The 23810-nt window shown below is 44.5% G+C and overlaps 2 protein-coding genes across 8 annotated transcripts in view; both read right to left on the bottom strand.

Moving 5' to 3' along the window:
- The window catches only part of IPO11 (importin 11), a 1123558-nt gene that overhangs the window by 276109 nt on the left and 823639 nt on the right, over window positions 1-23810 (bottom strand). For 6 of the 7 annotated variants that reach the window (XM_063963049.1, XM_063963036.1, XM_063963028.1 and 3 more), the window contains exon 28: window positions 5322-5417. In XM_063963049.1, the coding sequence (XP_063819119.1) occupies window positions 5322-5417 (96 nt within the window). Of the gene's footprint in view, window positions 1-5321; window positions 5418-22652; window positions 22738-23810 lie in introns of those variants that run through there. The other variant, XM_063963043.1, reaches the window with a different exon arrangement.
- On the bottom strand, window positions 20227-22726 carry LRRC70 (leucine rich repeat containing 70). The gene has a single exon (XM_063963060.1). It carries the CDS (start codon window positions 22724-22726, stop codon window positions 20885-20887), a length of 1842 nt encoding a protein of 613 aa, XP_063819130.1. The 3' UTR covers window positions 20227-20884.

Below are 23810 nucleotides of genomic sequence, written 5' to 3'. Positions count from 1 at the left end.
TTCCCTTTATACAGCAATACTTCCATCTGCCGTATGAGATCTGTATCACCTGACCACTGTCGTGTCCCTGACATCTTCTGGGAGATATGGACAACGCACTTATCTTGATGCCAGAGAGCAAATATCCCTCTGTGCATCTCACATACATATATATAGAATGCATCCTATTAAATGCTCTACATGAATAAAATATTTTCAGTCAGGGAATCCGACCAAGCCAACCCAGCACTGCATCTCCAGGCTGATGGCGATCGCTGGTCGCAGTATAACCACCGTATGTGTGTATATACTTTTTAGGATATTTTTCCAGCTTCCTATCAGCTGGCTCCTTGAGGGCGGCCGTATCTGGAGACGGTAACGCCACTTGATAAGCGTGTGAGCGCCTTATCACCCTAAGGGGTGTTTCCCAACGTACCCTAATTTCTGACGGGAAAGGGTATAACGCCAATATTTGCTATCGGGGTAACCCTACGCATCATCACACACTTCATTTTATTTTATCTGATTCAGGAAAAACTACAGGTAGTTTTTTCACTCCCACATAATACCCTTTCTTGTGGTACTTGTAGTATCAGAAACACGTAACACCTCCTTCATTGCCCTTAACGTGTGGCCCTAATGAGAAATACGTTTGTTTATTCACCGTCGACACTGTATTCAGTGTCCGTGTCTGTGTCTGTGTCGACCGACTGAGGTAAATGGGCGTTTTTAAAACCCCTGACGGTGTTTCTGAGACGCCTGGACCGGTCCTAATAGATTGTCGGCCGTCTCATGTCGTCAACCGACCTTGCAGCGTGTTGACATTCTCACGTAATTCTCTAAATAAGCCATCCATTCCGGTGTCGACTCCCTAGAGAGTGACATCACCATTACAGGCAATTTCTCCGCCTCCTCACCAACATCGTCCTCATACATGTCGACACACACGTACCGACACACAGCACACACACCGGGAATGCTCTGACAGAGGACAGGACCCACTAGCCCTTTGGGGAGACAGAGGGAGAGTCTGCCAGCACACACCAAAAACGCTATAATTATATAGGGACAACCTTATATAAGTGTTTCTCCCTTATAGCATCTTTTATATATATACAATATCGCCAAAATCAGTGCCCCCCCTCTCTGTTTTAACCCTGTTTCTGTAGTGCAGTGCAGGGGAGAGCCTGGGAGCCTTCTCTCCAGCTTTTCTGTGAGAGAAAATGGCGCTGTGTGCTGAGGAGATAGGCCCCGCCCCTTTTTCGGCGGGCTCGTCTCCCGCTATTTTTGAAGTTAGGCAGGGGTTAAATATCTCCATATAGCCTCTGTGGGCTATATGTGAGGTATTTTTTGCCTCTAATAAGGTTTTTATTTGCCTCTCAGAGCGCCCCCCCCAGCGCTCTGCACCCTCAGTGACTGTTGTGTGAAGTGTGCTGAGAGGAAAATGGCGCACAGCTGCAGTGCTGTGCGCTACCTTTATGAAGACTCAGGAGTCTTCAGCCGCCGATTTTGGACCTCTTCTCTCTTCAGCGTCTGCAAGGGGGCCGGCGGCGCGGCTCCGGTGACCATCCAGGCTGTACCTGTGATCGTCCCTCTGGAGCTAGTGTCCAGTAGCCAAGCAGCAAATCCACTCTGCACGCAGGTGAGTTCACTACTTCTCCCCTAAGTCCCTCGTTGCAGTGATCCTGTTGCCAGCAGGACTCACTGTAAAGTAAAAAACCTAAGCTAAACTTTCTCTAAGCAGCTCTTTAGGAGAGCCACCTAGATTGCACCCTTCTCGTTCGGGCACAAAATCTAACTGGAGTCTGGAGGAGGGTCATAGGGGGAGGAGCCAGTGCACACCACCTGATCTGGTAAAAGCTTTACTTTTTTGTGCCCTGTCTCCTGCGGAGCCGCTATTCCCCATGGTCCTTTCAGGAACCCCAGCATCCACTTAGGACGATAGAGAAATAAAAGATGCCTGACGCTAACAGAGATGCAGAAGACTCATGTCAGGCAACTCACTCTACATGGCATACTGAGACAGGAGATGTATGAGGATACATCTGTATGCAAACACTGGAGTGTGTTGCTTGCCTAAAAAACTAACATGCTTCATCTGTAAGGAAACTTTTAGTAACTATATACTGCATTTGTGAATGTTAGTAAATGTCTTTATAATATAGTACTGTATGTCAATTTATTGGTCCCTTACACTCGTACAACAAGAAAGAGAAGGAACTTTCTCTATAAGAACTGTGAGACGTGTAAGCCAGTTTGTTTATTACTTGTTAGGTTAGCAAGGTAACATTGTCGGATAAAAGGCCTCTGATTACATGATTCACAGAGCCCCTAGAGTGAATGTTTATGGATGACTGAGTTAAGAAAAATGCATTAGCTATCTGTTCACTCTTGATAAAACAGCATCTTCATTCTGTTCTAGCCGCCTAATCCCATATCGCAGCCTACACAAGTCTCATATTTTGATGTTTGTTTACACTACACACTGCACAGAAATAATTTATTTACATTTCTGTATTCCTGATATAGGATACATTTTTACTGGCAATAACAATTAATAAATATAATTCTACTTATCAAGTGTAACCACTGCAATAATGCCAGTTCTAATCATGTGGGCATCCTGGGTACTGCCCCATTCCTACCCACACCACGTGGACATTGTGATCCCAGACCTCCTGCTTCTTACCTTACCTAGCGCCACACTCCCTACGTACTATTGACATGGAGGAGTAGCACCAGCAGTTTCAGCCTTTTAATCAGCGACTGCTGCTGTGTGTGTGGAGGCACAAAGGTGGCATCTATAAGCACTAGATGAGTCGCTCCTTCAGTGTTTTCGATGACACCTATCCATTGGCGACCAACAGATGTGTCCTCATCCATCTAGCCTCAATACACCATGCAGTGCGAGATGCTGGCATGAGCGAGCCGCCAGGTCCCGTGCAACTCTGCAAACATTGGCCAACTTTTTTTGCCTATGATGCGTCTTATTCACAACAAAGATTCAGAGACTCAGTTGCACACAGATATACAAGTAACATATATCAAATTAACCAGCGCAGTCTCCTCGTGCGTCATAGTCACACTACAATGCAACTAAGGCACATTTTTGGCAAAAGTGACATCCTGAACTAGAAAACTGACCTGGCGTGCCAGGAAGGGCTGCTTGGCGTGACTGCAGCAAATATGTATGAAGACACATCTGTAGGTAACCACCTTTGATTACTTAATTGTAGAGCTGGCCCTGCACTGTACTAGAACAACTGGGATGCGTTTAATTTGCCGGCTGTCGGGATCCCGGAGTTCAGCATACCAACGCCGGAATCCCGCACAAGAGCTATTCCCACTCGTGTGTGTCCACGACACACATTCAGTGGGAATAAATCCTGTGGCAAACGCAGTGAGCCCACAAGGGGACTCTTATCGCTCGCCCCGTTACTGGCATTCCGGGGGGGGGGGATAGTGCTGTCGGGATATTGCCAACTAGCATCCCAACCGCCGGTAAAACATTAAGACATACTGAATCCGGACAGACAGACTGGCAAGTGACACAAACTACAGTTACACGTTTCCAACTAGCCAATCGGGATAGTCTTTAAACGTGTACCAGATTAACAATATGCAGTATCCTGCTTCCCACTGGCCGCATAGTACAGTACAGTCTATTGTAATGATTCATATTGCTGCATTGTAAAAGCAAACTTGTAACTACAGTATTAGCTGTTGTCAATATTATGGATGTACACGATTTAACAGGAGAGCATTTTCCAGAATACAGTATATTGTTATTTGAACCAGGGAGCTCATTCTAAAACTACACAGCACAACCTCAAGAGTAAACATAATATAAAGTGGAATTTACTACCAATAAAGAGCAGATGGCCTCAAGTTTCATAGTAAAATACAGTAACTCAAATAACAAAATAAAAGGGAACAAGATCTAATAAATCATAAATTACATTAAGGAAATTCATATATTAGGCTGACATAACCAGTGTTGCAATGCATATTAGCTATTAAGTATAATCAGGAGGGGCAGGATATTAAATGGTTGACGTACTGTACGACAGTGGTTCTCATTCCCGTACACCACATCACTGGGGGAATTCAGAAGCAACATTCAGAATTATTATTTTACAAAAATAGTGGGTGCTTGGAACTCGGAATGCGCCAAACCCAGGATTCAGTTTAGAATTTGGACAATTCATCAGAGCTTTCAGCACTATGTGGCTTCAGTTAAATATTTAGGAAACGGGCATGCAAAATAAAATTCCGATATCACTGTGAATGTAGCTGCAGGTCACAAAGTTACTTCTTCCCATAGCACAAAATAAGTAAATTATTTAATCTTCTGGGTCTCCTAATTTTAGAGTGCAAACTATGGTTTGGAATCAGCAGAATATTTTATAGCGGGATAATGTAGATGGAAAAAGAAAAGCCAGGAAATGTGAATGTTACCCTTGTCTACATTTTAAACAGTATGAGGAACTTTCATGAAAGTGTTACCTATGGCGCTGACTGTATAAAGCATGTACTGTACAGTATGCCTTTTCCTAAACTGCCCTAGAAAATGACACAACGTGACTGGTTGCTGTGGGCAATGCCACATTTGCCCCAGTTTCCATAAATGTCCCCTCCATGTTTCTATATGTATTACAATGTTCTCACAAGGACAAGTGGAGTGTAAAGTGGCAATGGCCTAACGATTACAGGCCCTCATTCCGAGTTGTTCGCTCGGTATTTTTCATCGCATCGCAGTGAGAATTCTCTTAGTGCGCATGCGTAATGTTCGCACTGCGCATGCGTCAAGTAACTTTACTAAGAAGAAAGTAATTTTACTCACGGCTTTTTCGTCGCTCCGGAGAACGCATTGTGATTGACAGGAAATGGGTGTTACTGGGCGGATGTACGGCGTTTTAGGGGCGTGTGGCAGGAAACGCTACCGTTTCCGGAAAAAACGCAGGCGTGTCTGGAGAAACGGTGGGAGTGCTTGGGCGAACGCTGGGTGTGTTTATGACGTCAGCCGGGACCGAAAAGCACTGAATTGATCGCACAGGCAGAGTAAGTCTGGAGTTACTCAGAAACTGCTAACTCGGTTTTGATCGCAATATTGCGAATACATCGGTCGCACATTTAAGATGTTTAGATTCACTCCCAGTAGGCGGCGGCTTAGCGTGTGTAACTCTGCTATAATCGCCTTGCGAGCGAACAACTCGGAATGAGGGCCACAATTCCCACCACTGGAGTTATGCCGGAGGCTCCTGTTATCCTTCCAATGTCTCTTATTGTTTGCAGGACAAGAACAATCTTTACAGCTGAGAGATGAACAGTTTACTACTTACTCTTTGTACGTATTTGTCTCGGGATCTTCTGTCATTACATCGTGAAGACTTTCCACACATATGTTAATGATTCCACAGAATTTATCTTGGATGACACTGTAAAACAAATAGGTAAATATATCTGGAATCTGCATGTTACTATAAAAAAATGCAACGCTGCACATTTCCAGAGGCTTATATTTGACAATTAAATGAGTAGAACATTCAGTACATACGTTACATGGGGTGTTCCTATAATGATTTAACATGACTCAGATTTGGGAACTGCACATAGGAAAATAAATTAGAATGTAAGTTTGTTTATGCAGTCTAAGCGGTATTTACCTTGTGGGAAGATATAGCGGCTCTGACACAGAGTTAAATGTACTCCTGTTGGTGGGTCGATTACTGTGTGTTATTGCCCTATGTGTGCTGAAAAGCTAGGTGTACGCAAGTATGTGCAACGCACAGAATGATGCATTTTTGGTGCATCTACACATGACATAACTAGGCTGTAACCAATGTGTAGAAATTAAAATCTAGGTCTTATATTGCACACAAATCATTTATACATTTCTATATTGCAGTAGTTTGTAACTTGCCAATAGTCTGGCTGGTGTAATAACAATGCATTACTGAAACAGATAGCAGAAGTAACAGGAGCTTGTTACAAAAGATCATAAACTACACTAAAGGTGCATACACACGGTGAGATATTGACTGCCGATATTGACTTTGCGATTTCCCTTAAACTTCCCGGAGCATTGAACCACAGACTTAGACTATCTTTACTTGCGATTTTGACTATATTAGAAACTAGATTGTACACAATATAGTTAAAATTGCCTTGCCCGCAAAGATTATTTTTTCTTGTGATACTGACCCCACGGGAGCGCGCATCGGTATCGCAAGCTGTGTACACACGGTTCGATATGTGCTAACTTTTCTTACGATTTTGACTATATAGTCAAAATCGTAAGGAAACATTGCATCGTGTGTACGCATCTTTAATGCATGCAACATATAAAGGGCGAAAGAGTATACAGCTTCATTGAAACATCTTTGTATATATAACTTTATGGGGAGGGGCCTTGGACTGTACACCCTATTTCAAAACATAATAAGAGGTGCTACCATGCTGAGACTTGTAGGTCCACACAGACAAAAAAATAGAGAATGCAAGTGCACACTCTAAATCAGGGGTGGGCAATTATTTCAGCTAGGGGGCCACTTAACACTTCACAATGAATATTGAAGGCCCGCACACAAAATATTTTGTATATACAATACCGTTCCCAGCTCCCCTCCCTCTCTGGGCACAGTTATCAGCTCCCCTCCGTCCCTGGCACATTTACCAGCTCCCCTCTCTCCCTGGCACAGTTACCAGCTCCCCTCCCTCCCTGGGCACAGTTACCAGCTCCCCTCCCTCCCTGGGCACAGTTATCAGCTCCCCTCCCTCCCTGGCCGAGTTACCAGCTCCCCTCCCTCCCCAGGCACATCTACCAGCTCCCCTCCCTCCATGGCCGAGTTACCAGCTCCCCTCCCTCCCCAGGCACATCTACCAGCTCCCCTCCCTCCCTGGCACAGTTACCAGCTCCCCTCCCTCCCTGGGCACAGTTACCAGCTCCCCTCCCTCCCTGGGTACAGTTATCAGCTCCCCTCCCTCCCTGGGTACAGTTATCAGCTCCCCTCCCTCCCTGGCACAGTTACCAGCTTCCCTCCCTCCCTGGGCACAGTTACCAGCTCCCCTCCCTCCCTGGGCACAGTTACCAGCTCCCCTCCCTCCCTGGGTACAGTTATCCGCTCCCCTCCCTCCCTGGGTACAGTTATCAGCTCCCCTCCCTCCCCAGACACAATTACCAGCTCTCCTCCGTGCCTCTCTCCCTGGGCACAGTTACCAGCACCCCTCCCACTATCTCTGGACACAGTCCCCCCTCCCTGGGCACTGTTCCCAGCTCCCCTACCTCCCTGAGCACAGTTTCCGGCTTCTCTCCCTCCATCTCCCCCTGGGCACAGTGCCCAGCTCCCCTCCCTTCCTCTCTCCCTGGGCACAGTTCCCAGCTCCCCTCCCCACTCCCATTATGGGCACTCCTGCCCCCCAAGCCAGGCAAGTCCCACTGCCACCCACCAGCCAAGCATGGATGCAGTATCTTAGGTGCTCTGTCTCTTCCAGTCACCGCCTCACCACTACAGGGCCCGCCGGGGGATGGAGTTTTAGAGGCCCATTCTTATGGATGTTGCAAGCCAGAACAGGGGTGTGACCATACTCCATAGAGGCTTGGCTAAAATTAAAGAATGTATGGTATGGCCTCTGGATAAATATATACAAGTTGAGTATCCCATATCCAAATATTCTGAAATATGGAATATTCAGAAATACAGAATTTTTTGAGTGAGATAGTGAAATCTTTGTTTTCTGATGGCTCAATGTACACACACTTTGTTTAATGCACAAAATAATTAAAAATATTGGCTATAATTACCTTCAGACTGTGTGTATAAGGTGTATATGATACATTATTATTTATTTATTACGTTTCTTATATAGTGCAGCAAATTCCGTTGCATTTTACAACTGGACACAATTAGATGACAAAACTGTGTAAAAACAAACAGTCATAGAGGTAGGAGGTACATGAATGCCTTCTGTGCTTAGATTTAGGTCCCATCGCCATGATATCTCATTATGGTATGCAACTATCCCAAAACACGGAAAAATCCGATATCCAAAATACTTCTGGTCCCAAACATTTTGGAAGGATACTCAACCTGTATATAGTAAATACTGCTAGTCTATGCAAGATAATTTCTCAGATTATTAACAGCAATGCACGGTAGAAAATATACCATATTCCTTTGCAAAATAATGTAACATATATAATTCAAGTGCACAGTCTAGAACCTGGGTGGGCCACCAGACAGTGTGGTCCACCAGGGGTTTTCCCCTGTACCCTTGTGGGCCACTCCAACCCTGGGTACTTGAATCGCTACAATATCTGTTCTTTCAGCAGATTAAAATCATTTAAAAAATGCTTTATTACTTGCAGGATATTTTTAGATTATGGATAATTAATTAATTCTTGTAGGGAAGGGTGGGAAGATTAGTAACTTGCTTAGTTCCCCATGAAGTGTAAAACCAGCTCTCCCTAATGCTGGCCATACACTTGTGCGATGCCACGAGACGCGACATCGCACCGGCAGTTCAGGTGCGATCAAATCGCACCTGAACTGCCAAAGTTGTTACCATGCGATAGATCGCATGGTAATCACGTGATGGGCACGTCACCGCCGAGTGGGAGCGGCCTCTGACCGCTCCTGGCTGGTGCCCATCGCACTGCGATATATCTCATGTGGGTTTAAAACCACATGCAATCGCACTGCGATGCAAGAAATATTATGTGCAGCATATAATATCTTGAGACGCGATAGTCGACCGGCGTGCCCGCGCATCGCGTCTCAAGGTACCTAAAATGTGCATACAATCCTTCGATTTCTCTCACAGATGTGGTCGAAATCGAAGGATAGCACCGATTATCTCATAAGTGTATGGGCACCATTACACTTAGGGTACATATAACTTTAGAGGACTTCATTAGATTAGGATTGCACAGCCGCACAGTACATTGTAGCTAGACAGAACGGTCATTATTCGTGATATCTGGCCGTTTTGATCGACCGAAGTGGCATTGGGGCTAATAGGATATAGCATTATTTGTTTAATGATATGTGAATAATTCAAGCAAAATTGTTACTTTAAATATAAGGACTGAAATAATTTTACATACAGTAGAGAAGCAATTCTGAGCTGATTTAATTGCAACTCTTTTTTATATCCTTTCAGTGATAATCAGGTTCTGTTCTACTTTTTAAGCAGCGAGACTTAGGAGGGATTTCAATTAGGTGCGATTTTCATGATGTTTCTCTGGTATTTTTTTTTTCAAGCAATCTAATTTGGTCACTTGAAAAAAAAAAAAAAAATCTCTCGAAAAAATGTTTTCCCTACAAATAGCTCTGTTTTCAGCTAAAAACGTGGCTATTTTCAGAGATTTGGTTTCACTTGCCTGAGGCAAAATTCCTGATAAACCTCGGCCAGCACCAGTTTATCGGGCCTAACTGAACAGCCCCCCGAGAAACAATTACCGTGATCAATGATCGCAGGTTATTGAATTCCCCTCTTAGAATGTGTTATTGCAAATATGGAGTGTAACTTGTTATAGATACTGTGATGTCAGTTTAAAAACGGAGACTGGTGATTGGTCCATACACTCCTTTTATTGAGAACTGTGAGACGCTGGGCCAGCCCTCTGATGAAGTCTCAGTGATGAAACACATAGGGGCGTGACCTAAGTATTCTGGTAGTGATGTGGATCGTCCAGTTGTGCATACGCTAGACACGATCTGTGCTGGGCATAGTCTCACAGCCGTGTATACAGCACATACTGCTACTCACGGTGGTTGGACAACCACCGTCGGCATGTGATTTATGACCGGTTTTTAAATGTTGATCGCATATTGATACATTCACTATGAAGTGCACTCTGTGTTCTGATTGAATTTTAGAAAAATAAATAAATAAGAGCACACAATAAATGATTACACATGAATATTAGTAACTAAGGTTAGGGTGTTTTTGCCTTGGCTCCCAAATTATATTTTTGAATTACATTTTTTTAAATCCCAACGATCACTTTCATGCGGAATACAATTAAAGTTATCTGGGTTTTAAAAGTTTGATCCAATAAGCCTTTGCTTTTGAAGAATATTCATTACTTGCTCCTGGTACCCGCAGATTGTGATGTCTTACATAGCCTGTATGTCGCAGAATATATACAATCGGGTGACACGGTCTACACAGGTACCAGTGACCTCCCTTACTGTCCTCTGCTATACACAGTGTTATGCAATGTTTCAGCAGGTAAAATAAAGCTAACACAAAGCATACAGTATGAACAATTGAATAAAAAGGGCACAGTTCAACAACTCTGGTCCTCAAAGATATGTTTTAAACATATCTTTTTATATCTTGTACATTTTTCCTTAAGTTAGTCATCCAGATCTGGCTGATCAGGAATACACATTTTCTTGAATCACGGCGCACTAGAGTATCAGCATTTTTTTCATGGCACCCCCAGGATAAAAGTTTTTTATTAATAAATATGAAAAAAATAAATATTAAATTAAGTAAATTGTGCCTACCTGTCATGCTTAGAGTCAATTATGTGGTGGTGTACAGTTGTGCTTCTTTCTGTCCACAAATTCTATGACTGGTTTTGCCTGTCACTTTGACCATAAATAATTTGATTTAGTACTGGACCACTAACCCGAGGCACCCCTGCAGGAACCTCACAGCAGCCCAGGATGCCTATTCCCCCAATTGAAGAACCACTGCAGTAAGATTTTACTTGTATACTAACACGAGTGTAAACAAGGACATTGGCTAGGAGGGCAGATCACAATATTAATAAAAATCAATATACTTCATGTTCAGACTATTTTTATATATAAGACCTACTGTAAAGGTGGATGAGATCCTGTACATAACATGCCCCAGAATTCTACTCTTCAATAAAACAAGATGAGAAGACGAGAATAAATGTAATAAAAAGGCAAAAGGTCAGATCTGGCTTCAGTTCTCTATAGCCTAAAAAAATAATCATAGAATAATCCATTATTCCATCTTCTAGAGTGACAAGTTTTGGTTTATCTAATATACCCGACCTTTCATTTTCTTTCAAACTCAGACTCATATGTATGTAAATGGTCTGCTATAATTCTAAGGATATGCTTTGTCCAGCTCAGCATGTGGTCAAATGTTCCTAAATCAAGTAAAGCTGGGTTAGGGGAATCCAACATGTTGGGTTTTCCCATTTTGGCAATCCAGACCAAAAAAATGGTCGGGATTGGCAAATCTGGGATTTTTAACATGTATAATTTCCCCTGGCTACGGGAACATTTATCAAAAATACTGATCGGCTATCTGTGATCACAGATAATGACTTTATCACCAAGCAGTAAAAATCATTTTATGTTTAATATATTTTTTCCTCAATAACAAAAATGAGCACGTCTTATTTTTCTCTCTCGTCTGTTTGATTTGGTTCTCTTAATCTACATTTAGAATTTGTGTGAAAATCTGAGGTAGTTTTAGGCCAAATTTCAGCAGAAATATTGAAAATTCTGAAGGGTTCACAAACTTTAAAATTCTACTGTGTGTGTGTGCATACATACATCTCTCCCACATGCACCTCGGATTTTTCACCCACAACTGGAAACATGAAGTAAAAACATGCTAATAGTTGTGACAATATTTGTCAAAAATATTCAAGCCAGTATCGCGATTATCGCTATATAGACCCCTAAAGGCTACTTGCATGGCTCCCAGTATTCCTGTTACCTCCTCTATCGTTTACCAATGCTCTCCTCGCACCTGCGTTGGCCTTGTTCTGCTGGACAACAATGCGTCAAGGCCTCTTCCCATGTGACCTTCTCATTCTTCTAGAGATGAAGCAGGTGGAAAGCAGGAGCGAGGATTGGACTGTTACAGGTACTGCCGCGGTATCCAGCAAACTGGACCCCAAGTAAATGGCACCTTGTGTAACAGAACAACGTTTATTGTACTCTTAAAACTTTATTAATTCCATTCTCTTATTCTGGCAACACAATTCATTTTTAAATAAGATTCTTCTACAGTGTACCACTAACCTATGTACAGTGGATGAAGACATTTCATAGGCTGAACCAATAAGTCTGTCAGTGCAATAGGAAATTCTGATGTAATTTATTTATATAGCATCAACAAATTCCGTTAGACTTTCCAGTGGTGATGTCACTCATGTCTCTATGATGTCAGCAGCTCTGAGTGAGGACGACTTGTCATGACTATTGGTATAACACATACACAGGTTGTCTCCACTCTGTATTTGGACGGCAGGAAAACTGTGGAGAGACACTAAGTGCAGAAACCTCATGGAGCGTGCTGTGTAATAGCATGACTTACACATTTATTTCTTGCTGAATGAGCACAGCATCAACCCACAGCTGACGTATCTTTATATTTGTCTGAGCCTGAGGAGTCCGACCAACATTCCAAGCAGCACGGAGCACATCTAAGGTTTCTCCAGCTTCACTAGTAAGATAAACGTCACTCTGATGGCAGATGCCACTTTTACGCATCTCAGCTTCTATTAAAATATCATGTGAAAGAGATTTTCCTGAAGAGCCATGTCAGTCAGGCTTAAGCCATAGAGGTAAAACAAAAGCATTTAGGATGTATGTGATGCATTAACAAGGAGGTGCAAATGATTGAAACGGATGCGCCTACAGAAGTGCAAATCTCAAACACATGCTCTGCATGCCCCACTTTCATTTACACTGTAAGTTATCTAACTAAGCTACAAACATCTGTTGGGTAAATATTTTGTTAACTGCCAGCAAAATCCCCCTAAATTATAAATACTTAAAAAAATGTAAATTAAAATTTGATTGATATAATTCTATCTTTAAATCGTATTTTTGATAAAGCTAATATTTGCACAATACTTTTTTGTCAATTACTTTTAGATGATGTGTCTTAGCTGTTTCTGTGGATTCCAGTTCAAGTTTTCTAGCACTGTAACCGTTCCATGTTAGACGTGGACGTGTGTAGCCTTTCCACGGTGACAGAATCGTTGTGTGTGAAAGGTTGTGGCAGACAACTACAGGGACCATAATGCACTGCATGTTCCTGTGACATCATTACAAAGCTGCCTGAAGCCTGGTTTGCCCAGTAAGTGCTAGCCAACATTTGCACATAAGGTGGCCCAGGATGAAGTTTACTGTAATAGAACCTATGGCTGAAAAATCTTCTCCATATGTACATTATTACTATGTAGGCACTAAAAGTGAGCATTATATACTTAACCACAAGACTTAAATGCAGAACAAGTCATTAGATGCTAAAAGAAGTCCAGTGTTCCCTCCTTATGGATCAATGGGTCGAACTGGATAAGGTCAACAGTCAATAGATCGACCACTATTAGTTGACATTTTAAAAAGGTTGACATGGGACAGGTCGACACATGAAAAGGTCAGCATGAGTTTTTTTAAATGTTTTTTTGTGTCGTCGTCTCTGTAATATCATCAGGTACCCAAATTAGTGCACCACAACAGCTGCACAGGTCATTATTCCCAATCGTAGTACACGAGGATGGTAAAGTAGGAAAAAGTAAAAAAATAAAATAAAAAAAATTGTAAAAAACACATGTCGACCTTTTCACTGTGTCTACCTTTTTCCCAAGTCGACCTTGTCCATGTTGACCAACAGTGGCCAACCTGTTAACTGTCGAACTACCATCCCGATACCATTCCCTCTTTGTACCACACCTTAAAACACAGACCAAAATGGACAGTACTGCAAAAAGGGGGTGTTAGAAAGACGACGATGTAGGGGAATCTGTATATTTGTGCAGTAGGTATAACAGTGTCAGTATGTTTCCTCATTATCTAGCTGCCACTCTGCTGACATGAAAACATTGTGACAGTATGATGTCGGGCTTCATCCTGTGTCACAGGACCCATTCGCGCATGCACAGAACAGGTCCAGTGCATGCGGAAAGTACCGATAATCGGGCGAACATCCATCTACATCTGAATCAGACCTTCCATACCAAAACCCGCCAGATGCACCCACAAACCCACTTGCTTCTGACTCAGAATCAGGCCACTAAAATGTAGAACCGATATTGCCTGCAGCATACTGAGAAGTATGACCACGTAGCTGATTGGTATTAAAAATCCAGAGTAAACACTATAGGATCATACTGTATATGTAAAAATAGGGATTGTAGCAGAAAATCAAGGCCAGCTGGCACATTTGTGCCACGGCGCAGGACTCCTCTTCTGCATGAGTCTGCAGGTTCCAGCATTTGTATAAAGCTGTTCAGAGGATCCGCTCTGCTGAGTAAATTCAATTTTAAATAAACCTCTAAAGAATATAAGAGGCATTACAGGCACACTAAGATCATTTAAAAGTAGCAACTTTTAATTTGCTCTTTCACAGTTGATAAGTAAGCAGGTCACGCAATCAACCTTAATACTCTAATTCCCACCAAATGCAAACACATTTGCTGTGTCTGGAATATAACCACTTCTGCGCCCTCCATATCACACTTGAATGTGTAAGATATTTATACAGAACAAATTCACATTCACTGTGGGATCAAAGATGAACATTTGTTGTGCTTTACACTAAGCTTTAAGCTTTACAAGTTATGCCCTTCATTAATAGATGTTTCACATTTTTATGACAATGGCTCTAGTCTTCTATAAACAGAACGTGCAGCTCTGACCACAGCACACATTATGATGTAGTGGTGGGTTAACATGATATTTGGCACACACATAATAGGACCTATCATACTTGTGAGTCTCTACATCATGTCAACTGTCCCATGGGGGTTATTCAGTGTTGTTAGCAAACCACAGAAGCACTCTAATGGACAAACCATGCTGCACTGCAGGTGGAGCACATATAACATGTGCAGAGAGAGTTAGATTTGGGCGGGGTGTGCTCAAACTGAAATCTAAATTGCAGTGTAAAAATAAAGCAGCCAGTATTTACCCTGCACAGAAACAAAATAACCCACCCAAATCTAACTCTCTGCACATGTTACATCTGCCAACCTCTCCCCCCCCCCCCCCAATGCAATATGGATTTGCCCAATTGCTTACAACTCTGAATAACCCCTTCTATACAGTGCAGCAATGTGGCCCCGGCTCACAATTTCCCTCCAAACTCCTTGTCACCTCTTATCTATAGACAGGGCTGGGGAAGATATATAAAAGTTTGGAGTGAGATAAAGTGGGGAGAGTTAAAATACCAACTAATCAGCTCCTGACTGCCATCTTGCAGGCTATGTTTGAAAAATGATCATTAGGGGGTGATTGGCAGGGCCGGATTAACAATGGGGCGGATGGAGCTGCAGCTCCAGGCCCCCCATTGAAAATAGGCCCACAGGGTCTCTTCAGTGCAGCCAGCCAGTGCTGACAGGAGAAAATACTTTTCTCCTGTCATCACTGATTACTCAGCAACAGGAAAATGCCTTCATCCCGGCCAAAGCTCCCCCTATCACCTCCGAACCTCCCGCGCCCCGCAGCTGTGCACAGCCAGTCCCCTCACCTGGGTTGCCTAACAAACTTGCCTGAAGCCCTGAACTGAAAGCAAGGCAGATCAGAGTCAGACCCTGCGATATGATAAGCTCCGCCCACAATGTTGATAAGCCCCGCCTCCTGGGTAGCCTGCAGCTGTGTTTTCTCACATTGCCTGAAGCTCTGCCCCCATGCTATCTAAACACTCTGCCCCCCGGCTGCTCCACTCCTTTCACATTGAGGATGGAACCACCCCTGCCTTCCCCTGGGAAGCCAGAAGCCCCGCCCATTGCCTGATTAGCTCCGCCCCCTGGAAGTTAGCAACGTGTCCCCTTGAGTATATCAGAAGTGCTGCTCGTCAGCTGTTGTCAGTCCTGGTCCTTCTACTTCCCTGTTGCTGCATACAGTTGTGTGGACTTGGAGAACTATTCTGCAGCTGTTATCTGTCACTGGCTACAGAGCGAGGTACCTAATTACAATATTTAGTACTGGGCACTATAGAGGCATGGTTAGAGGCAGAGGCATAACAAGGGCAGGGCGAGCAGGGCCCGTGACAGACTCAGCAGAGGGAGGGCAGCACCGCCGGCCAGAGCAGTGTATATATGGCGGAGTGGAATTCTGAAGGCTGTTTGTTTACATAATGTATTACTGTATTTACTCCGCCACCCAGTGCTCACGAGCATCCGGGGTTGCCTGTGGGGTATGGATAGATGCCACTGAACTAATGGGAGTAGGGCCTTCCATAAGGAGGCAGGATGTAGCCCCCTCCCGGCCAATAGAAGCCAGGTGGGGCTGAATTCAAGTAGCGGAACTTCGGAGACAGCGTATTGGGTGGGCACTCAGACACCAGGGAAGTTGCATACTAGTGTCTGCATAGTGGACGTGGGCTGGTGCCAGATTGGAGCTTAATGGTAGTGGCTTGACATACGCTCCATACTTGCACAGTACAGTGGTGCAGGAAGGTAGCGCAGTACGGTCGTGCAGGAAGGTAGTGCAGTGCCAGCGGCCGGGCTCTCGGCGACCAGTATACCGGCGCCGGAAGCCCAACCGTCGGCATACCGACAGCGTGGCAAGCACAAATGAGCCCCTTGCGGGCTCGCTGCGCTCGCCACGCTGCGGGCACGGTGCTATCTATTCTCCATCCAGGGGGGTCGTGGACCCCCACGAGGGAGAAAAAGTGCCAGTATGCCAGCTGTCGGGATTCCGGCGCCGGTATACTGTGCGCCGGGATCCCGACAGTCGGCAACCTGAAGACCACCCGCGCAGTACGGTGGTGCAGGAAGGTAGGGCAGTACTGTGGTGCAGGAAGGTAGCGCAGTACGGTGGTGTGGGAAGGTAGCGCAGTACTTTGGTGCAGGAAGGTAGCGCAGTACGGTGGTGCAGGAAGGTAGCGCAGTACGGTGGTGCAGGAAGGTAGCGCAGTACGTTGGTGCAGGAAGGTAGAGCAGCACGGTGGTGCAGGAAGGTAGCGCAGTACGGTGGTGCGGGAAGGTAGCGCAGTGTGGTGGTGCGGGAAGGTAGCGCAGTACTTTGGTGCGGGAAGGTAGCGCAGTACGGTGGTGCAGGAAGATAGCGCAGTACGGTGGTGCAGGAAGGTAGCGCAGTACGGTGGTGCGGGAAGGTAGCGCAGTACGGTGGTGCAGGAAGATAGCGCAGTACGGTGGAGCAGGAAGGTAGCGCAGTACGGTGGTGCAGGAAGGTAGCGCAGTGTGGTGGTGTGGGAAGATAACGCAGTGTGGTGGTGTGGGAAGGTAGCACAGTAATGTAATGTGGGAAGGTAGCGCAGTGTGGTGGTGTGGGAAGGTAGCGCAGTAATGTGATGTGGGAAGGTACCGCAGTAATGTGGTGTGGGAAGGTAGTGCAGTAATGTGGTGTGGGAAGGTAGTGCAGTAATGTGGTGTGGGAAGGTAGCGCAGTGTGGTAGTGTGGGAAGGTAGCGCAGTAATATGGTGTGGGAAGGTAGCGCAGTAATGTGGTGTGGGAAGATAACGCAGTGTGGTGGTGTGGGTAGGTAGCACAGTAATGTGATGTGGGAAGGTAGCGCAGTGTGGTGGTGTGGGAAGGTAGCGCAGTGTGGTGGTGTGGGAAGGTAGCACAGTAATGTGATGTGGGAAGGTAGCGCAGTGTGGTGGTGTGGGAAGGTAGCGCAGTGTGGTGGTGTGGGAAGGTAGCGCAGTGTGGTGGTGTGGGAAGGTAGCACAGTAATGTGATGTGGGAAGGTAGCGCAGTGTGGTGGTGTGGGAAGGTAGCGCAGTGTGGTGGTGTGGGAAGGTAGCGCAGTGTGGTGGTGTGGGAAGGTAGCGCAGTGTGGTGGTGTGGGAAGGTAGCGCAAAGTGGTGGTGTGGGAAGCTAGCGCAGTAATGTGGTGTGGGAAGGTAGCGCAGTAATGTGATGTGGGAAGATAATGCAGTGTGGTGGTGTGGGAAGGTAGTGTAGTGTGGTGGTGTGGGAAGGTAGCGCAGGGTGGTGGTATGGGAAGGTAGTGCAGTAATGTGGTGTTGGAAGATAACGCAGTGTGGTGGTGTGGGAAGGTAGTGCAGTGTGGTGGTGTGGGAAGGTAGCGCAGGGTGGTGGTATGGGAAGGTAGCGCAGTAATGTGATGTGGGAAGATAACGCAGTGTGGTGGTGTGGGAAGGTAGTGCAGTGTGGTGGTGTGGGAAGGTAGCGCAGGGTGGTGGTATGGGAAGGTAGTGCAGTAATGTGGTGTGGGAAGGTAGAGCAGTACAGTGGTGTGGGAAGGTAGCGCAGGTTTGGTGGTAAGGTAGAGTAGTACGGTGGTGTAGGAAGATAGCGCAGTACGGTGGGATGGTAAGGTAGCGCAGTAATCTGGAGTGGGGAGGTAGCGCAATACGGTGGTGTGGGAAGATTCTTAAATAGCGCAGCAAATTCCGTTGCGCTTTACAATTGTAGCGCAGTACGGTGGTTTAGGAATGTAGCGCAGTATGGTGGTGTGGGAAAGTAGTGCAGTAACTGGTGAGGGAAGGTAGCACAGTAATGGTGGGAATGTAGCGCAGTAATGTGGTGTGGGAAAGTAGTGCAGTAACTGCTGAGGGAAGGTAGCACAGTAATGGTGGGAAGGTTGCGCAGTAATGTGGTGTTAGAAGGTAAAGGAGAGGTCTCCCAATTCCAACCCATCATAGTGAAATAGGGGGTCATTCCGAGTTGTTCGCTAGCAGATTTCGGTCGCAGCACAGCGATCAGGCAAAAAATTGGCGCAATGCGCACGCGCGTCGTACTATTACAACGAACGATGTAGTATCACACAAGGACTAGCGAAGCTTTTCAGTCGCACTGCTGGCCGCAGAGTGATTGACAGGAAGTGGGCGTTTCTGTGTGTCAACTGACCGTTTTCAGGGAGTGTGCGGAAAAACGCAGGCGTGCCAGGAAAAAGCAGGTGTGGCTGGGCTAACGCAGGGCGTGTTTGTGACGTCAAAACAGGAACTGAATAGTCTGAAGTGATCGCAAGCGCTGAGTAGGTCTGAAGCTACTCTGAAACTGCACAAAATTATTTTGTAGCAGCGCTGCGATCCTTTCGTTCGCACTTCTGCTAAGCTAAAATACACTCCCAGAGGGCGGCGGCTTAGCATTTGCACGGCTGCTAAAAGCAGCTAGCGAGCGAACAACTCGGAATGACCTCTATAGTGTGGGGATGTAGTGCAGTGCAGGGATGTAGTGTAGGGAAGTAGCACAGTAATGTAATGTGGGGAGGTATTGCAGTGATACAGTATATCATCACACTCCCATACCCACGTGGGAGAATTTCTCTACGGCGCTGATCCCACTACCTGCGACAGCACATAATAGGCCCTTTCTAAATCTCAGCTCCAGGCCTATGTAGACCTTAATCTGGCACTGGTGATTGGTTATTACTTTATCTCACTCCAAGCTTTGATAAATCTCCCCCCAGGGTCAGCAATATCTCAAACACCTTCTGATATTTGTGAACATTCATAGAAACATAGTATGTGACGGGATCAGTATGGAAAGCCAGTGTGCGGGATCCCGACATTTGAAATACAGATGTTGAGATCCCGATTACGAAGAAGCCGACAGGGGTGGTTAAGGGGTGCTATATCCTATCCCCTACCCTTCTAACCCTCCCCCTCTGAGTTGATCGCTCGCTAGCTGTTTTTAGCAGCCGTGCAAACGCTAAGCCGCCGCCCTCTGGGAGTGTATCTTAGCTTAGCAGAAGTGCGAACGAAAGGATCGCAGAGCGGCTACAAAAATAATTTGTGCAGTTTCAGAGTAGCTCCAGACCTACTCCTAGCTTGCGATCACTTCAGACTGTTAAGTTCCGGATTTGACGTCACAAACACGCCCTGCGTTCGGCCAGCCACGCCTGCATTTTTTTTCGAACATTCCATAAAAACGGTCAGTTGACACCCCCCGAAACGCCCTCTTCCTGTCAATCACTCTGCAGCCAGCAGTGCGACAGAATTGCTTTGCTAGAACTTGTGTAAAACTACATTGGCTGTTGTGAAAGTACGTCGCGCGTGCGCATTGCGCCGCATGCGCAGAAATGCAGTTTTTCAGCATCATCGCTGCGCAGCGAACATTTTTATCTAGCTATCAACTCAGAATGACCCCCAATGATCGTAGATTTGCGTTTTTTCGCACATCTACGATCAGCTCTGAATTAGGCCCTAAATTCACAAGTATCCTCAATGTTAGAGTTCTGACACTGAATAAACTGCAGGCCCGGGCAGAGAGGTGGTAATGGGGGTGTTCGGGGCCCCTATGGAATTATTTCAGGCTGGCTAATGTGAAGGGGAGTTACTGCAAAAATGAATACACTGGAATGTAATTCTTAAATCTGCTATAATGTACTACACAATGTAAACATAGAGAAGTAACACATTTTATTATGATACAGTATATAGACCAAAGTACGATCACTTGTAAACAACTGGATACATACTTTACTCTGCTCTGGTGTCATACTGATAGAACAGGAGAAAAACAGGATTATTAAAGTGCAGCTGCTGGAGGACAGCCCTACTGAGGACTGAAACAATGAGAATGCAGCCAATCACCTTACTACAAACGGTTTGCGCTTTGTACAATACCCAGGAAAATTCAGGTAAGTCTTGACTCTTGGATTTGCAGGAATTTGCTGAAATTCATCACCTTCTAGGAGCATTTGCTATAGCCAAAAATCCTTGGTGTCAGCTTCCATTAAAGCCTAAGATAGAACTGTGATGATGAATCAAAAACCCTGTAGTCGGTGATCGTATCAGCATACAGTCACACCCAACTGAATAGCGGACAGAGAAAGGTCTCACATGTAGCCAGCACAAGACGATTATTTCCCAGCACAACCAAGCTGCCATTTTTAAGTTTGTGTCTTGAGATTTGGTGCTTTTGAAAGCATTCTGTCAACTTTTTACCACTGTAACAATGATCATAAAATAAAGTACAAGTTGTACAGAACATTTCCCTACCGTCAAGCTGAAATCAGCCTAGACAGCAGAGTGCTCAAACAGGATGACCTGGGTCTTGGCATCTGATGGGGACTGTTTGAGCGGCCTTATTAAGTCAATTTCAGGACTTGACAATGAGTTCTGAGGTGTAAGTCGTGCAGGATCTGTCATGTGGTACCTGCCAGACTGGTAGCAGCTGTAATACTCCAGCACACTGTCTCCTTGATGTTCAGGAGTCTGAAGTCTCCTCTTCAGCTGAATTACTTTAGTTATAAGAAAAACAATGACAACACAAGACAGTATGAAAAATGAGAGCAGAATGTGAACGGACTGGTTTAGACTTTCAGCCTTCTGCTGACATATAACAATTGGCTTGAGGGAAACTGTGACAATATCTATGGGCAGCTGACCATCACCCCTACTGGTGAAATTCACTGGTGGAAACTGTAGCGGTATCTCGCTATGTGGCCGCTCGGTAGTGCTATGAAGTATACTGCTCTGTGTATTGCTACTGGATTCCAAAACGGTTGATTGTTTCGATAACGTTTCATGTGTGCTTTGCCTATGGCTGTGCATCGACTCAGTTGTTGACGAATACCCTTGAGAGGTCTTCTTCGGTAATGTGCTTGGGGTGGTGGCCATGCAGTTTTCAAATTCAGTCAATTTCACATTGCCCAGTGGCCTGTTTCGAAGCTGTAGCGGAGTTTCACAATGAATACTGAATCTATATGAAGACGACAAGAGGTAGCTTCTGAGTCCTAACAAATTGCATGCACAGTGCCATGGATTGTAACTGGCTTGAAAGTAGGTTAAAGAGACAAGAGGCTGGAGCACTCGAGGCTGGAGAGACGTCAGGTTATTAAATGCAAGGTTGAGAACTTTCAATGAAGCTCCCATCTTCTCAAATGTGTCATCAGATATAGCCATTATGCCATTTCTGTCCAACTGCAGGTAGGTCAAGTGATTCAGGTAAGTAAAAGTCTTTGAGTCAAGGGTGCGTAGCTCGTTCCGACTTAAAATTAAATGCTTGAGATTATTCAGCCCATTAAAAGACTTGTCACTGATTGTGTGGATACTTGCATTCTCAAAATACAAATACTGTAATGAGTTAAGCCTTCTGAAGGCAAAATTGTGTATTGATTCTATCTGGTTATTCGACAGGGAAAGTCTTTTGAGACCTGTCAGTAATCCCAGAGCACTGGATGGGACTTGCATTAAACGGTTGCCTTCGAGGTATAGATTTTCTAGGTTTTCTAGGTGACGGAATGCAGAGTCAGATATCCGTGAGACATTGTTGTTAGCTAAATTTAGAGTATGAAGGCTAGCCATCCCCAAAAATAAATCGCTGCCAAGGACACTCAGTCTGTTTTTTTGAAGCGCTAAGTGTCGGACAGATTTAAGATGTTTAAACAATCCCATAGCAAGGAAATAGATGTGATTTTGTTGAAGGTGCAAATACTGAAGATCCAAGAGTACATCGAATATCCCAGCATCTAAGTGCTGAATATAATTATCATTCAGGTACAGGTAGTAAAGTTTTCTCAAGGATGAAAATGCCTTAGGATGTATGTAAACAATTTTGGAATTGTCCAAATAGAGTACGGCTAGCTCCTTTAGATCAGCGAGTTCGTTAGGGCTCACATTTGTAATGTTATTGCCGCTCAGATATATGAGAGTGGTTGTTTTGGGAAAGTTTCTTGGCACAGTGGCTAGGCCCAAGCCACGGCAGTTCACCTGTTTTTCCGAGCAGATATGGCACACGGCAGGACAGCAAATGACATGCTCCTGCAGAAGTAACACACAGACAACGGCACACAGAGATGCTTGCAGTGGGGTGAGAACAATTTCAGATCTGTTCACGTCCCTTTGTTTGCTGCTCATAATTGTTCTTGCTAGCAAAAAGCAAAAGATATAGGCAAAAATTAAGAATACAATTAGCTGAATGATTTAAGTATAACAAACGATTGGGAGAATTAGTACAGTTTGGTATGTAATACCCCTTTAACTGACTTTATAAAAGTATGCAGTAGTATTGATAGCAGCTGATAACATTGGACAGGTACGATTGCTAGCAGCTGGCAGTTTTAAGATTTCTACAGACAGGTAAAAGTTTTTACTACCCGTAGATTCACAGATCTGCTGCCTTCCACTGACTACAGTCTTTCCCAACCAGCAGCTACAATTGCTATTCCACTCATGTGTCAAGTGTTCGCCATACATCATAGATTGTAAGCTCATATGTGCAGGACCGTCTTTACCTTCTATTTCATATCACTTTATTTGATTTGATTATTTGTATCTTAATTCCCTCAGTGTAAAGCACTGTGTAATATGCCAGCAGTTTATAAATTAAAGATTATATTAATAACATTTCATGGGATAGAATTGCTGACAGGCAAGTGCAACTATACAAACACACTGAGCAAATATAGGCTACATTGGATATTACAGCCCCAGCCGGACTACTGAACGCAATTATATACATACATACCATAGTGTAGCTTGCACAATTCCACTGAAGAATAATAAATACTGTAGCACATAGCATAGTAGTACTGGGCAACTGATAATTACAGATATTTCATGTGTGTTTTATTTATCTATTCTTTCTAAAACAGGTGCAGTATTTTCCAAGGACAGGTCATGAAAACCTGTAAATGAATGATGTAATCATCCACTATGTACTGTTAGGCACTACAAATGTACTATAACGTGTGTAAAGAGTAGAAGACATACCAGTTTTAAATAATTTTTCTCTCAATAAGCCCCTAAAGAAAGTGAGCTTAATGCTATAAAATCAGAATTTGGGTTCTACATGTATAAAAACGCGAGTATGGAATTTTGCCCACTGTTAGTTCCGTGTTTCTTTTTTTCACTAGAGCAGTATCAACGCCTTAACTCTCCCAATCAGCAGACTGTAACATTTAGATTTGATAGGGAGAAAACCCAGTCAGCTACACACCCA

The sequence above is a fragment of the Pseudophryne corroboree genome, chromosome 1, assembly GCF_028390025.1.
Source record: "Pseudophryne corroboree isolate aPseCor3 chromosome 1, aPseCor3.hap2, whole genome shotgun sequence".
In the NCBI taxonomy this organism is placed as follows: Eukaryota; Metazoa; Chordata; class Amphibia; order Anura; family Myobatrachidae; genus Pseudophryne; species Pseudophryne corroboree.
This window is presented reverse-complemented; position numbering and strand designations above follow the sequence as displayed.

Coding starts and splice junctions, on each gene's coding strand:
- LRRC70 (XM_063963060.1), bottom strand. CDS start 22,726: ATGAGCAGCAAACAAAGGGACGTGAACAGATCTGAAATTGTTCTCACC.